This window comes from Taudactylus pleione, unplaced genomic scaffold, assembly GCF_031769625.1.
Source record: "Taudactylus pleione unplaced genomic scaffold, aTauple2 ptg000430l, whole genome shotgun sequence".
NCBI classification, from domain to species: domain Eukaryota; kingdom Metazoa; phylum Chordata; class Amphibia; order Anura; family Myobatrachidae; genus Taudactylus; species Taudactylus pleione.
Window position 1 is genome coordinate 1,974,185 of NW_028284832.1, and position 16,415 is coordinate 1,990,599.

The 16,415-nt window shown below is 46.8% G+C and overlaps 1 protein-coding gene across 4 annotated transcripts in view; it reads right to left on the reverse strand.

Annotated features, from left to right (window-relative positions):
- LOC148506065 (sulfotransferase 2B1-like) overlaps window positions 1-16,415 on the reverse strand; it is a 118,892-nt gene that overhangs the window by 14,047 nt on the left and 88,430 nt on the right. The window contains exons 1-3 of one of the 4 annotated variants that reach the window (XM_088447363.1): window positions 10,021-10,139; window positions 4,796-4,849; window positions 1,204-1,607 (exon numbers count right to left, since the gene is read on the reverse strand). In XM_088447363.1, coding sequence (XP_088303489.1) covers window positions 1,204-1,342 — 139 coding nt within the window. In that variant the 5' untranslated portion in view covers window positions 1,343-1,607; window positions 4,796-4,849; window positions 10,021-10,139. Of the gene's footprint in view, window positions 1-1,203; window positions 1,608-4,430; window positions 4,499-4,795; window positions 4,850-10,020; window positions 10,140-16,415 lie in introns of those variants that run through there. The other 3 variants (XM_088447362.1, XM_088447365.1, XM_088447366.1) reach the window with 3 other exon arrangements.

Below are 16,415 nucleotides of genomic sequence, written 5' to 3' on the forward strand. Positions count from 1 at the left end.
CTTTGGGGTCAATCCAATTTGACGCGAATAGTGCGAGCTGCCGTTGCAACAGTGTTAAAACGCCGGCAACGACATCGCATCTCGCACTCTCTGCGGCCCGCCTCAAGCCAGAGTTCGCTTAATTTTCCTCTGAGCCCTATGGGGCTGCGAGCACTTTTATGCAAATTCGGGCTGCAGTCATGCGCGTCCGTTGTCGCGATGACTCGCATCCGAGGGTACATCACATGGAATTGGATTGACCCCAAGGGGGAGCGTCCCGATAAGATAGGCTTCTATTGGGTAACGCCACCTGAAGATGACGTTACCCATCAGGACAAAGCGCCGGATGCATCGCATTCCGATGCTTTGTACATAGGGGGACAGCTGTAAAACACCTGAAAACTGCATTTTTGGGGGTTTTACCGCATTTTCCCCTTTAGTACATCCCGCCCTATATGTGCCTGATTAAAGGGATATTATAGAAACCCACATTTAGGGATTAGAATCTGCTGCGGTCCCTCCATTTCCGACAGCAGCTGCAGCCGCCATAGATTGTGTTGGTGCTGCTAAGCGGTCAGATTTAGCAAGCACCATAGTATGAAGCCGCTGTAGACTATGGGCTACACATCAAACAAATCACCGGGAGAGGGTTCATTCACAACCCTCCCGGGCAATGGCCACAGCACATGCATGGTCAGTAGACTGTGCAGGCACAGTAACACACAGGGGTCCCAAAAGTGAAATGGTATGATTGCATTAGCCATTGGAGCCCTTGTCCCTGCATGTGTCTATTAGGCAAAACATTTGGGCAAAATTTTGTTAAGTCGACAAGCAACATGTCATCATTTAGAAATGCCGACATGGTTAAAATGTCATCATTTAACATGACTACACAAGAATGTCGACGTACAGGGTTTTTTTTTGCAAATTTTAGCCTAACGCAAAATCTAATCCTAACCCTAACAACACCACAAAAATGTACAGTCATCAATTTTCTGACCGTTGCAGTAATACTCAGCGATAATCAGTAATACGCAGTGAAAACAGATGTAGAAATTATCATTGCCCATTAATCTGCCACGAATTAATAAAGCACAAAAATTGCAATGGATGCAGTAATTCTGTCAGGCAGCCTATGGGTGTCCTATTAGTATGCGGAGTCTTGTCGCTCACCAGTTGCTACAGCGCCACCTGCAGGTTACAAGTACAATGCACAGTTCATACCTGACTTTGGGTATGTGACAATCACAATATCTCCTTCTCTGAAATGGAAGTCCTGAGCATACTGCAGAGACTGTGTAGTGTGGAGGTGTCCAGGCAGCTGGATGCCAGCAAATACCTCCGTTACAGACATCCTGTCCATGGTGTCTGGAGGCTATAGGGGAGGTTATATAAGAAGCAGGGGACTGTACTTCCTCCACCTGATTAGGTCACAGCTTGTAGTATTGGGAAAGCCACTTCCACAGTAGAGGCTGCAGCTGCTGACGCTCTCAGACGAAAATACGATGCATGTGCCTGTGCCTGCTGCTTCCTCTGTCTGTAGTTCCTGAAAGTTCACCTCCCGCCCTGTGGTCAGCTATATAATGAATGAGTTCTCTTGTTCTCTCTGGTTTGACAACATCAAGAACCTGGGAAACATAGAAAACATAAGTTACACAGCGAGTAATAGCCTCCTTGTGGCAGTCCTCCCTCCTAGCAGGGAGTGGTCTCAAAAGAAGTTTTGAACGCTGCAGTTTTATTATTTAGGGGCAAATGTATCAAGCGGTGATGACCCCTTTTGCTGTTGTTTTTGAAAAAAATTAAAAATAAAAAAGTGACTATATATTACTGCTACTCCAAAATGTATTAAAGGCAGCCCGGCACCTTTGGTTTCTGCTAATGACACCGCCGCCAGCTATGGTGGCGACACATGTTGGGCACTTACTAAGTAACGAAAATCTGTGCTTTTTGTCGCTTGTACACTAACACATATGAGGATGGCGCTATGCAGGGATGTCTAAACTATATTGTAGGCCTTGGGCAAAGCAATGCATTGAGGCTCCTACCCACCCATTCACGAGAATACAAATATAAAAGGTCAATGTTTAAACATAAGAAAACATGTTGTAAAGTGAGGATTACGAACTCTACTTCCCTCTTCTCCAGCTTGCAGTGCAATTCCTGCTCTGCACTGTAGCTGTGATTAAAGTATGGGGGGCATCCTGAGAGGGGGGTCGTGGTGGAACGTGCCCCCCTGTGACCCTTCTCCTTATTCTGGCTCTGCTGTTGCAGGCTGAGTGGCAGGTAGAGAAAACGCAATCCGAGCGGCTGGGGAGCATCTTTATCTGCCTGTCTCTCACCCAGCTGCCCTATGCACAGCGAGCGGCCACACAGTTCGTGTAGATGCCTGCCACCAGCACTACGGTATCTTACATGTTCCGCCACATATGCCATACAATCAAACGGAGATCTCAGTTTTTGTGCAAATCTCGCACAAGCGCAATGGGGCTGCCCATGAGCCATGACCTCTCTCATCAGCACAAGGCTGATGCGATGCAAGACGTGCAGGGTTCGCCTTAGGGGTGAGTTTTCTCTCTCCCTCTGTGGAAACTGTGACATCTTCATACATTCGTGCTATAACCTACTGCTTTGCAACGGAAAACATGGTGAAGCAGGAGATGCAATGGTGGGGAGTAAAATATTTGTTTAATACATTTAATAAGTTTAGCTCCTGTGCTTATTAACAATAAAAACAACGGTATATAACCTACAGTACAGTATATACTTCCATTGAAAGATCTGTATCAACTGAGTTATTAAAAGCATTGGTTTGAACGGTTATTACACATAATCTATTTATTAAAGTGAAAATCAAGCAGAAACAGGTAACCACAAGATGATGAACCTATGATGCATGTCCCCCAATCTTTAACCACTGCTAGCCCAGGCGGTGCTTGGAGTTTTAAATGGAGTTAATCCAGCCACGCAGAATATGATTCGGAGTACTGAGTCACAGGATCTCACTCCAGTTTGGCCACGTAAATGTGTGATCAGGCGAGATCTGGCCTTTTACCATGAGCCATGTGGCTGGATGTCTTCCCCTGGTTTTGTGGCCAGAATATGGCACACACGTCAATGAAGGCCATCTATGGTTGTTTTCTAACAAATTGTAGCAATACAGGACAGTGGTCCAGACGGAACATTATAGGGCATGGGGAGTTGGCTTGGTTCAAACACATGATGCTGGAATATCATGTTAGTGGCCAAATACAGTTGTGCATAGAGCAGCGCTTGCCTGGCATTAGACAGCGACCACCTCAGCTCCAGGCTTGTATAATGGCTATAATTCTGCCACTGCCACCAGTGAAAGACCTGGAAGTGTCATTTTGAGGTTACAAAACTATGAACCTCAAGTGCAGAACAGCTGAGAAGCAGCACAAAATCTCCTCTTGCTGGTGCTGTACAACTAGATCCCCGCCAGAGCTTGTGGGTTTATGAGGCAAGCTTGTCAGAGTGAAGGCATTTCCTGCAGAGTATGGAGAGGGGACATCAGTGCAACTTGAAGCCCAGAAATAAGGCAGCCCCGTGACCCTTCTACAAATACAGGCAGGCCGCAGAAGTATGGAGAGGAAACTTAAGCTGGGTACACAATGCAACCAAAAGATATATATCGGGCGGTCCGTACACACTACACGATCTGGTTTATGACTGCCTGATAGGTCATTCCCCCGTCGCATCCACAAGCATGGTGGTGTTCCTCGAATCTTTAGATAGGCCTGCATGTAGTGCAGATCTGAAGACGCGACTGACAATGCGTGGGAGTGCGCAATACAGCGCACACATTTGATGATGTGGACGATTTGTCATTCAGATCCGTCGGAAATTGGAAAATCGTCCAATGTGTACCCAGCTTAAACCCACATGGAAGTCTACGGTATGGCAGAGCCTATTACAAAAAAACACATGTAATACTAATGTCGTAAAACAAAAGCAGCCTCAATAAACATTACTTTTAAATAAATAAGCTGTACATGGTGAGGAAAAAGCCCCCAAAAGTTACTGAGCTGGAAGGACAAATGTTATCTTAGCCATAAAAGGACCTGGAAATAACATTCCCAAACATTATGTAATCATGTCAAACCTTGGCTGTATATGAGATGTTCAGCATCGTATTTACATTGGCTATATATACTGCTGAGTACAAGCTATATTCCTCTGTTATCAGCAAGAATTGGTCTAAAATGTGGTTAGCTCAGTCAGTGCAATAACAGTTCTAGACAGGAACACAGTCACCCACTATGTGGCTTTTGTTTCCTCTTTAGGCTTTTGTTTGCTCTGAGGGGCTTCGGTTTGCTGAGGCCAGTTTACAATGATCTGTCAGGATTGCAGGATTCCTAAGAAACAGCCGTTCATAGCAAAATGTCTGTCTACAGAGACCCAGAGTTAAGAAGGACTGGATGTCTGCTGCTCACCTTCTGTCCTCAGGTGTCCGCTCTCCTGCCTCACCTGCACTCCACCAGACACCGACAATGCCAATCTGTGTCAAATACATTAACAACCCCACCAACATGACTGCTATTTATCTGCTTCCTCTCTGTGGCCATCTTTGTTGTGGGATTTTGATATGAGGGGCCATCTTTTTTACTGGCATGACCACCATTATATATTATTTATATTTACTTATATAGTGCCAGCCTATTCTGCTTGTGCTTTATAACTGGGAACAAAACTGAAATAAAAAAAATCATCTTCCAATGACCATCTATGATCGTCTCAGTACCTATATAAACCTGCCTTTTTTTATTATTATTATGTTATTTTCTGTTTAATACAGTACCTTGCAAAAGTATTCACATCCCGTTGTATTTTTCATGTTTTGTTGCCTCACAACCTGGAATTAAAATGGATTGTTTGAAGGTGTACAACATTTTATTCACAGAACATGCCTACAACTGTGAAGTTGTGTTTTTGTTTTTTTTTATATTGTGAATCAAACAATATTTAGGACAACATAACAGAAAACTTCAACGTGCATAACTATTCACCCCTCTAAAGTCAGTACTTTGTCGAGCCACCAAGTCGCTTTGGATAAGTCTCTATGAGCTTGCCACATCTTGCCCCTTGGATTTTTGGCCATTCCTCAAGGCAAAACTGCTCCAGCTCCTTCATGTTGGATGGTTTCCGCTTGTGAACAGCAAACTTCAAGTCTGACCACAGATTCTCAATTGGATTGAGATCTGAGGTTTGACTAGGCCATTCCAACACATTTAAATGTTTCCCCTTAAACTACTCGAGTGTTGCTTTAACAGTATGCTTCGGGTCATTGTCCTGCTGGAAGGTGAACCTCCGTCCCAGTCTCAAATCACAGGCAAACTGAAACAGGTTTTGCTCAAGAATATCCCTGTATTTAGCACCATCCATCTTTCCCTCGACTCAAATCAGTTTCCCAATCCCTGCTGCTGAAAAACTTCCCCACAGCATGATGTTGCCACCACCATGTTTCACTGTGGGGATGGTGTTCTTGGGGTGATGGGATGTGTTGGGTTTGCACCAGACATAGCATTTTCCTTGGTGGCCGAAAAGTTAAATTTTAGTCTCATCTGACCAAAGCACCTTCCTCCATACATTTCGGGAGTCGCCCACATGCCTTTTGGGAAACTCAAATCGTGTCTTCTTATTTTTATCACTAAGTAATGGCTTTTTTCTGGCCACTCTTCCATAAAGCCCAGCTCTATGGAGTGTGCGGCTTATTGTGGTCACATGCACAGATACACCAGTCTCTGCTGTGGAACTCTGCAGCTCCCTCAGGGTTACCTTTGGTCTCTGTGCTGCCTCTCTGATTAATGCCCTCCTTGCCCGGTCTGAGTTTTGGTGGGCAGCCCTCTCTTGGCAGGTTTGTTGTGGTACCATGTTCTTTCCATTTGTTGGTGATGGATCATCAAAGATTTGGATATTTTTTTTATAATCCAACCCTGAATTGTACTTCTCAACAACTTTGTCCCCGACTTGTTTGGGGAGCTCCTTGGTCTTCATGGTGCGATGCCTCTTGCTTAGTGGTGTTGCAGCCTCTGGAGCCTTTCAGAAAAGGTGTGTTTATACCGATAGATCATGTGACACTTAGATTTCACACAGGTGGACTTCATTTCAGTAATTATTATGGCACGGAAGTGCCCTCTCTAGCTCCGGCGCCCTGCCTGCCGCCGGAGCTAGAGTGAACACTAAATACTTTTGCAAGGCACTGTATTCCATATCTCTTACCTAGTTGGATCAGCAGTGTCATGTGGCATGGTTTCACAAAACGCTGTCATCAAGACACCCTAACAGTCCAGGTTTAAAAAGTATCCATGCACTTCCACAGATAGTATAATCACATTGATTGAGGTACTAATATTGGGGTTTATGTATCTAGCAGTGAAAAGCATGGAGAAGTGGACCAGTTGCCCATAGCAATCAGCTCCTACCTATTATTTTATAGACTAAGCCCTGCCAGCGATGGGGCTCCAGTGTTATGTGCATGTGATGGTCCGTCTACGCATGTGCATGACACGTGGACCTGGCAGTGCCTGGGAAGTTTCCCGGAAGGGTCTCCTTTGCCGGCAATGGGCACCGCATCGCTGTCGCCATCTAAAAGATGGCGAGAGCGATGTTTAACAAGCAGCGGTAATCTTAGATTACCGCTGTTTGTTGAATCCAGTAAGGGTGGGGGTTATGCTTCATTGATAAATGGGGGCCATAAACCCCTAAGTCACCTGTGTTTAAGCATGGTTATCCTTAAAACCCAGACTGTTAGTGTGTCTTGAGGACCGAGTTTGGGAACCACTGGCTTAGGGCAATGAAGCTGACTGTGGTTATTCACGATCAGCTGCATTATTGCTGTTAGCCGTCCTTCTTGGACGCTTGTGGTTTTATATGTCCTCCGCTTATCTGGAGTTTCCGCCAACGGTGACCATGCATGCCCCTGCTCCGCCCCCAAATGCCGCAGTATGTCAGTCATGCTGCGGCTTGGGGGGGGTCTGCCAGCGAAATCGCAGGATCCGTTCTGCACATGTGCAGACCCCTAAACATCGGAGATGTACATTCATCCTCGGATGAATGTACATCTCTGAATTAGGTCCTATGTGTGGTAATAAATAAATACATCTCCCAAGGGCCGTAACAGGGCTTTCCTGCGCCCTGTGCTGGCCACACCCACTGAGAGCAGTGCCGGGAATTACAGCAGTACCCGGAGCATCCTCAGAATGAGTCCCTTCATGTATAACTCCAATGTCCCTCTCTATGCTTAGGGAGAGATACACAGTAAACAGCACAGGGATCAACTAACTTACACAGCGTTCCATTTACTTCCTCTAATCAACATGTTGCCATATGTTTTTGTAAATGCTAGAAAATGTTTTCCATGTGTAATTGATTGAGGTTTTTTTTTTTTTTTTTTTAAACTTTGACATTTAATATAATGATGAATAAAATTTGTGAATAAAGATTTACATTTTTCTGTAATAGCAAGACAGCTCCCTCTGCTGATCGGTACAGGGATCATTCTTGGAAATAGCAGATAATAGAACCAATGGTGCATACACACGGACAGATTTTTCTTCAGATCTGAACGATAACGATTTAAAAAATCGTTCATATCTGGAGGAAAATCTGACATATCTGTCAGATGAACGATTTGAATTATGCGCGTTGCCGATGGTCAGATAACGATATCTGACGTGTTTGCAGTCAGACTTGGACGATTCCATTCATTTTAATGCAGTCAAAAATCGTTCAGTCGTTCAAATCTTTGGTAAAATCGTTCAATCGTTCATCTGACAGATCTGACCGTGTGTATGCTCCATAAGCATCGAACAATGGCCCTCATTCAGAGCCGTTCGTTAGCGGCAGTACGCTCGTTCCGAGCGATGTTTGCACATCTGCGCATGCGTACGGTTTTTAGTACGCATGCGCGAACCAGTCAGTGCGGCCGAAAATCGTTTGTACGCTATATAGCGAGTGCCTGCTATTTTGAGTGACAGAATGAGGCGTATGTGGGTGGTAACAGGGGAAGGTGCTTGAAAATGGGGAGTGGAGATCCGAACGCAGGCGTGCTTAAAGGTCAAAACGGGCGTTTTATGGGTGTGTATATTTAAAACAGCAGCGTCCTTGACCACGTCACTGGGTTATTTTATAGCCAGAACTGCTCGCAAATTTGTGGTAGCAAACACCAACCACAAGAATAGCGAGCAGTTCATACGCTGGTCGATGTACTCGATTAATCTAATAAATAGCGGACATGACGTATGGTGCGAGCGGCCAGGGGGCGTTTGTAACAAATAAACGAGCGTATGTTTTGCTCGTTCGTTCAGACTTAGAGGTGTGAACAGACTGCAATGTGCGTACGGATCATTTGAATAGCCACCCCTTGTTTTTAAACGAACGACCGCAAATAGCGAACGGCTCTGAATGAGGGCCAATGACTTTTAATTTGTGCAATCGCCCCTATTTGTCTGCAAAGCACATTACACACGTTCTGCTCCTTGCATCTTCCTCATAAAAGGAAGACGTGCAAACTTTTGAGGGTTTGGAGGTCCAACTACAAAAGGAGGGTGCAGGGGTCATCCCCATGTTGAAAAAATATTAAAAACAGTGCCTATCAGGGGACAGGGGTGTGGACAGAAGAGGGCACAGCATTTAAATTATTTTTCTTATTAAAAATAGCTGTGTCGCTGTGCGAACTGACATGTAAGCGCGATCAGGATGCTGTGATGTCACATCGCGTATACTGGAAGAATTGGCCCAACTGAAGCAGAGGAGCAGCAGCCATGAGGACACCAGCGATGCACATGGATAGGGAGTCTGGCTCTCAGACTGTAGCAGCTGCTTCAGACTGATAGGACAGGACTCCTGGAGGAGAGGACTATGCTGTAAGCAGGTAAATGTGTGTGCTGCTGCAGAAGACAGAATAATGAGAAGAAGGGTCGGTCTGTTGCAAATTATACCTATATTATTATGGTAGTACCACACATGGCCCTCAAAGTGGCAAAGTATATACACCTGACGTGCTTTGGCAAATTGAGATGTACTTATTGCAGCATAGTAGTCAATAGAATGTACACCGATAATACACATGTACTGACACCTAAGGGGCAGTTGAGGAATGAAGGTAGTAATGTAATGTCAGGGGTATATATTGATAACACTTGGATGCATACAGTATAATGGGGTTGATTTTGAGATACATGCTGCTGCATGTTTTGCCGTAGTTACTTTCTATTACTTTGCGGTCTATGGGCCTGATTCAATACAGATCGCAACTGCGATTGCAATAGCGATTACTCACGCAGTTCAACTGCGATAGTATGCTAATCCAATGCGATCGTATAGCGGTTGCAGCACTACATAAGGACGCCCACTTTACCTTACACACATCCGTAATGTTTAGCAAGACTGCAAAACCATCGGTACAATAGCGCACCATCGCAGCCTCATGTGCACTTGTACAAGGTCTGACCTTACTCAGGAATTGCTAACCTCATCGCACACTATGAGTACTCAGGCTGCGTATGGCAACGCAGTGGATCATTTATGCACTACCCTACAACGGAGTTCGCACTGGCACGCCTGCTTTCCGCTGCCCATCCCCATCACCACCCACAAACAGCACTTCCTGTCAATTCCTCTGCGATGTGTCTGCGTAGTCACCGGTTTGTGAACACGCACTGCAATGCAAGCGCAGAAAGGAACAATCGGTTGATTGCATGTGTAATCGCCGTTGCAATCTGTAATGAATCAGGTCCTATGTACTAAGCCTTGGAGAAAGATAAAGTGGATGGAGATAAGTACCAACCAATCAGCTCCTGTCTTTTTTCAAACACAGCCTGTAACATGACAGGCGCTGATTGGTTGATACTTTATCTCCATCCACTTTATCTCTCTCCAAAGCTTAGTACAATATACTATACTATATGCTAGTATCAGTCCTTCGCCTTGTGTACAATACTGTTAGTATGTGCAAGGATTGAGACACCCACTTTCAGTACATTCAGAATGTCAGGACTTAGCAGCTGGCTCCCCATCACTTACCTGTAAGATGGGTAAGTTTCCTCTGGCAGGGGCCCGGTGTTCTGCAGCTGCACAGTTCTGCAGAGTTCAGGCCTCTGTCTCCAGCAGTTTTCAGTATAGTTCTGTGCACTGGGTGCAGCCATCTTGGATTAGGTCAGTTGACCACTGAGCAGCCAATCGTGCAACAGAACCCAGTCATGTGACCCAGGCTACCAAACCCTGTGCAGAAAACGAGGCTGAAGTTGGCTTTTTATTTGGCCAGCTTCAGTTCTTATTCATTTCTTATTCACTTCTTATTCAAGCTCCAGCTTCTTATTCACTTCTTATTCATTTTCCAGCTTCTTATTCAGAAAATGTTACATTAAAACATTTAAATAAAGTTAGATCACTAAACTAACACTATGTAAACAAAGAATTGTGTCCCTTACACAGTTTTCAATTATTATTTTCCTGGCACAATAAGGATTTGGGTATGAATAGGGCAGTAAAGTGGGCAAAGGCACCACATTTTGTCATTTTGAACAAGAAGCTGTAGTTGTGCAGGGGTTAACTAGCTTCGGTCATCAAATTTTACACTTGAAACCCACAGAGGATGGTCTGGTACATATGACCCACTTGTCATTTGCCTTGACCAACAAGGATTTTGGCATGAATAGGGCAGTAAAGCGGGCACAGGCACCAGATTATCTCATTTTGAATAAGAAGCTGTAGTTGTGCAGGGGTTAACTAGCTTCGGTCATCAAATTTTACACTTGAAACCCACAGAGGGTGGTCTGGTACATATGACCCACTTGTCATTTGCCTTGACTAACAAGGATTTTGGCATGAATAGGGCAGTAAAGCGGGCATAGGCACCACATTTTGTCATTTTGAATAAGAAGCTGTAGTTGTGCAGGGGTTAACTAGCTTCGGTCATTAAATGTTACACTTGAAACCCACAGAGGGTGGTCTGGTACATATGACCCACTTGTCATTTGCCAGACTCGGGAAGCCCGGGCCCGGGTAATCTGTACCCGCTCCCCCCCCCCTCTCGGCGCCCCTGCGTGTGGGGCACCTTGCCCTTGGCACCAACTGACAGACCCGGCAGAGGGGGGAGCTGATGGCCAGGGCGATGTCCAGGGCTCAGTGGAGTAACTAGGGCAGGGCCGCTGCGGCCAGCGACGCCCCCCGCACTGCAGGCCACGGTACTGGCCCGTCCTAGTTAGCCAGTGTAGTGCCGACCTCAGTGAGGAGCTCACTGGCGACCGCTCGCGCTGCATGTGGGCGTTTTTTTTTTATTATCTCCGGGAGCTCGCAAAGCTGTGGGTGACCACCCACGGCTTGTGCGAGTGGGCTGGAGACAGTCGCGATTATCGCGACCATCGGGCTTGCAACGAGACCCTGGGGTAGGGTCTGGCTGCCGCAAGCCCGAGTGGACTTCCTGCTCTAATAGAGCAGGAAGTCCAGTACTGACATCACTAGTGATGTCAGTAAGCCCTCCTACAAATGCCAGGCTTTCCTAAGGGAACGCATGCGTTTGTCCGCCCACCCGCCCACAAAATGGAGCGAGCTGTCAATCAACATCGACAGCCGCCCCGTCTTGTTGTGAGCCCCGTAGCGACTGACCTCAGCGGGGCTCGTGCATACGCCTGACAGGCGGCGCATGCGCAAACATCGGGCTGTGCGCTCGCGAGCAGCTCTAAATGAGCTCCTGAGTGCGGTCAGCATTACACATTTACTCAGGACCAGCGCTAGGCTTCCCTGCGCCCAGCTCTGTCCTGTGCTGCACAGCCGCACCCCTTCTCTCCCCCTGAGCGCTTACCTAATAGCGCCAGATGAAGGGTGGGAGGCGGGCTTAGGCTAGCCCATAGAGCCGCCAGTGCATTTACAGCAGCCAATGAGAGTCAGACAGACTCTCATTGTCTGCTGCTGCGCCCACTGCAAGAGCCGGGCTGGAGCTCACTAATGAGCTCCGCCTTCCAGCTCCTGTAGTGGGTTATGCAGAGTGCACCAGCCCGGGAGGACTGCAGTTGTGCGGACGGCAGCGTGAGCAGAAGCAGGAGCGGGGATTCAGGTAAGTGGTATTTTTTTTTCTACTTGTGTGTTTGTCTAATGGGGGCACTGCATTGGGGGGGGAGGTGACCTCTACTAGGGACTACTACTAACGGATAGAGGTAACTACTACACTTTCCTTGGGGATTTGTGATATCTTCTTAGAATGCACAGAACTGTGCGGGGGGGCTCTACTGGGGACACTGCAACGGGGAGGGACCATTACTGGGGGCACTACTGGGGAGGAGACTACTACTGGGGCACTGCATCGGGGGACCACTACTTGAGGGCACTGCATGGGGGGGACTGCTACTGGTGGGACCACTACTAGGGGCACTGAATAGGGAGGATCACTACAGAGGGCACTGTATAAGGGGAACTGGATAGGGGGATCACTACTGGGGGCCTGCATAAGTGGGACCACTACTGCAATCTGTATAAGGGGGACCACTACTGAGGGCACTGTATAATAGGAACTAATGGGGGGCTGTATAAGGGGGACCATTACTAGGGGTACTGTATAAGGGGCACTACTAAGGGCCTGCATAAGAGGGATCACTACTGGGGACATTACATACTGGGGGTACTGTATAAGGGGCACTACTGGGGCCTGCATAAGGGGACCACTACTGGGGGCACTGCATAGGGGGGACTGTATAAGGGGCACTGTATTAAGGTGCATATGGAATGGAAAGGAATGTTCAGAGTGACGAGATAGGGATGTGTGTCATGTTGACACGCCCCATTTTTAAGTGTCCACGACTATTTTTTGGTGCACTCACATAGCGGGGGGCTCCATTTTTAAATTTGTCCTGGGCTCCATATACTCTAGTTACGCCACTGCCAGTGGTGTGACCAAGTGCTTGATCCCAGTACCTTAGTCCTGCAGTCCGGTGAGATGTATCCCCAGCAGGACACATAAGTGTCCAATGCTGGGACAGTATGTCTGTTTTCAGTGCCGGTCAAGGACAAGCAGCGGCTGACATGTGGCGCCGGCTGCTAGCTGAGTGCAGGTCATGTACCGCCAGTCATTGAAGAGTGGTGACAATTTGAATTTGAGCCAATCACAGTGGTGACAATTTTGACAATCTGAGCAAATCACGGCATGCACCGGTAGCCAATAGAAATCGTCCACAGTGAGCCAATCGTTGTAAGCCGCGTCATGGCTGGCTACGCCCGTGGCATCTAACGTCAGATATCTCTGGGAGAAAAGTCAATTTGGAAGAAATGGGTGAAGAGCTCCAGCGGCCGTGGAAGAGTCCAGAAGACACCGGGCTTAAAAGAGAAGATCTTCAGCGGCTGCAGAAGACGCCAGGAGACACCGGGCTCAACAGAGAAGAGCTCCGGCAGCGCCGCTACTGGCCAGAATGGGCCAGAGACAGAAGAATGCGGCTGAGGACCGGAGAGTGCTGCAGTAGTTGGGAAGTAAAAGAGCGAATGAAGCTCCTCACTGCAGCCTCTCCCACCGGACAGGTAGACTCTCTTTGAGGCCTTACCATCACTAATGGTGCATACACACGATCAGATTTTTTCTTCAGATATGGACGATAACGATTTAAAAATCGTTCAGTCGTTCATATCTGAAGGAAAATCGTTCATATCTGACATGCCTGAACGATGGACGATCAACGATGCGCGTTCCCGTTTGTCAGATAACGATATCTGACATCTGATGGGTTTGCAGTCAGACTTGGACGATTCCATTCATTTTAATGCAGTCAAAAATCGTTCAATCGTTCAAATCTTTGGTCAAATCGTCCAAATCGTTCAAATCGTTTAATCGTTCAGTCGTTCATCTGACAAGTCTGACAAATCTGACCGTGTGTACGCTCCATAACCCCTCCCTAGACCACCAGGTTGTTAGGCAGTAGGCACATAGGGGTCATCCAGCCTTAAGCCTGTGGCACAAACAGGTGGGCATTAGGCCCGTGCTCCTAAGGCTATAATTGACCCTGGGCAATAGGCCCAGGTCACATAAATAAGCGAGGTGCTAACTTCTCATCTTGCCCTGGGCGCCAAACACCATAGTTATGCCCCTGGACCTTGGTCACTGCTACCTGGGTGAAGACTGCTGTGGCAATGGGAGTTTGCCAGCTCAAGGTGAAGACTACAGGAAGCACTGAGATCGTGGGAGTCGGCCCACCTCGGGTGAAGAACACATAGTAATTGTGGATGAACTAGGCTTAGTTCAGCCAAAGACTACTGGACTGGTAAATCTAATTGCATTTTATTTTCATTCAATTGCACGCTATTTTAATTGTCAGGCATTAGGCCAGTGGCCACTGTGTGCGTTAAGCCCTAATCAGCAGTGACGGCCTTTGTTAGGCGGACAATAAGCCTGAGCCAGAGAGGGCACTAGTCCCACAAGGTATAAGGGGCATTAGGCCCTTGACCATTTGTCCATTGCCCAAATTAATTATGCCAAAATCCTTGTTGGTCAAGGCTAATGGCAAGTGGGTCATGTGTACCTGACCCCCCTCTGTGGGTTCCAAGTGTCAAATTTGTTGACCAAGGATATTTACTCCCTGCACAACTACAGCTATTTATTCAAAATGACAAAATCAGGTGCCTTTGCCCACTTCACTACCCTACTCATGCCCAAAACCTTCTTGGTCAAAGCAAATGGCAAGTGGGTTATATGCATGTGACCACCCTCTGTGGGTTTCAAGTGTAACACTTGATGACCGAAGCTAGTTAACCCCTGCACAACTACAGATTCTTATTCAAAATGAGATAATCTGGTGCCTGTGCCCACTTTACTGCCCTATTCATACCCAAATCCTTATTGTGCCAGGAAAATAATAATTGTAAACTGTGTAAAGGACACAATTCTTTGTTGACATAGTGTTAGTTTAGTGATCTAACTTTATTTAAATGTTTTAATGTAACATTTTCTGAATAAGAAGCTGGAAAATGAATAAGAAGTGAATAAGAAATGAATAAGAAGTGAATAAGAAATGAATAAGAAGTGAATAAGAAGCCAACTTCAGCCTCGTGTGCAGAAAGTGGTGTACCCAAAGATGCCAGTGCTTCCTGAAGAATTTGCTCCTGATCCAATTAACCTCTGCAGCACCAGTTTCAGCTTGGTTAACCCCTGCAGTACCAATTAAAGCCATACTTGCCTACTTTTTAAAAAGCATTTCAGTGAGATTATGAAAAGCAAAACCTATGAGCGCGGCGGTAAAGTGGGCGTGTACTGCTACATCTGAGAGGCGTGCCATAAAATTTACGTACATCCAAATGTAAATGCACCCGAAAGCAGTTGGTAAGATCTTTTTGTTGATGAAAACACACTGATACTTTTCAGAAAATGCATACGGATCATTGTGCCTTATAATCAATGCAAGGATATTATACTAATGATCCCATTTGAATGTATATATCTTAGGTTTTTTTTATATAACAGCTTCATAATGGGGGTAAGGTGCAATCAGGGAGATTGCTGCTATTTCAGGGAGTCCCCCTGACAATCAGAGAGGGTTGGCAGATATAAGTATAGCTTGGCTAAATGTTGCAGAAGCAGCATAAATGGTCCCAGCCAGGTGTCCAAGTAAGCTGGTACCAGCCCAGCACACCAGTGTAACCAGTCCCAGCCAGGTGTCCTAGTTAGCCAGTCCCAGTCCGGCATACCAGCATAACAGGTCCCAGCCCGGAATATTGGCATTACCAGTTCCAGCATATCACCCCAGCCAGTCTTCTACCAGTACCATCTCTAGTCCACAACTCATGCAAAGGAGCTACATTCACCACCCTGTGTCTCACAGCCTCATCTTCTACGTGTAACCTCCCGCACCCCTGGTAGAGTAGGCATTTCTCCCACATTCCTGCCCACTTCCTAGTGAAGTGGGCAGAATGGGGAGAATTTCCGCCTTGGTCGCGGGTCCCCGTGTAGGGTGCGAGTCTTGATGAAGTGATTCTGCAACAATCCTGTAATTTGGCCCCGCCCCCTATTTAAATCTGCATGAATCGCAGCAATTTACCTTGAGGGATTAATGACAAGGACCGTCATGTCCTGCCCCCCATTGCCACCCAGCTGCTTCTCCTCCCCGGACTTCTCACGGGAAGGAGAAAAACATGGTCGGCAAGTGTGCCTCAACTCCATCCCCCCCTTTATCACTTCATATCCAGCGCCCCAAAATCCCACCCTAACCCTGTCACTCCAGCCCAGCTCACGCTTAGCTCCTGCTCTCTGTGGTTCGGCTCCTCTCCAATCCAGCAGCGCAGAGCCGGCCCTAACCAATTTGGTGCCATAGGCACGATTTTGGCTGGTGCCCCCAGCAGATAATCCCAGGCTCTCCCTGCACAGCACGCTGCTGTAACTAAAGAAAAAAGGGACTGGTTTTAGGGGGAAAGTAGTTTATACCCCCACCACAGAATGCACTCTA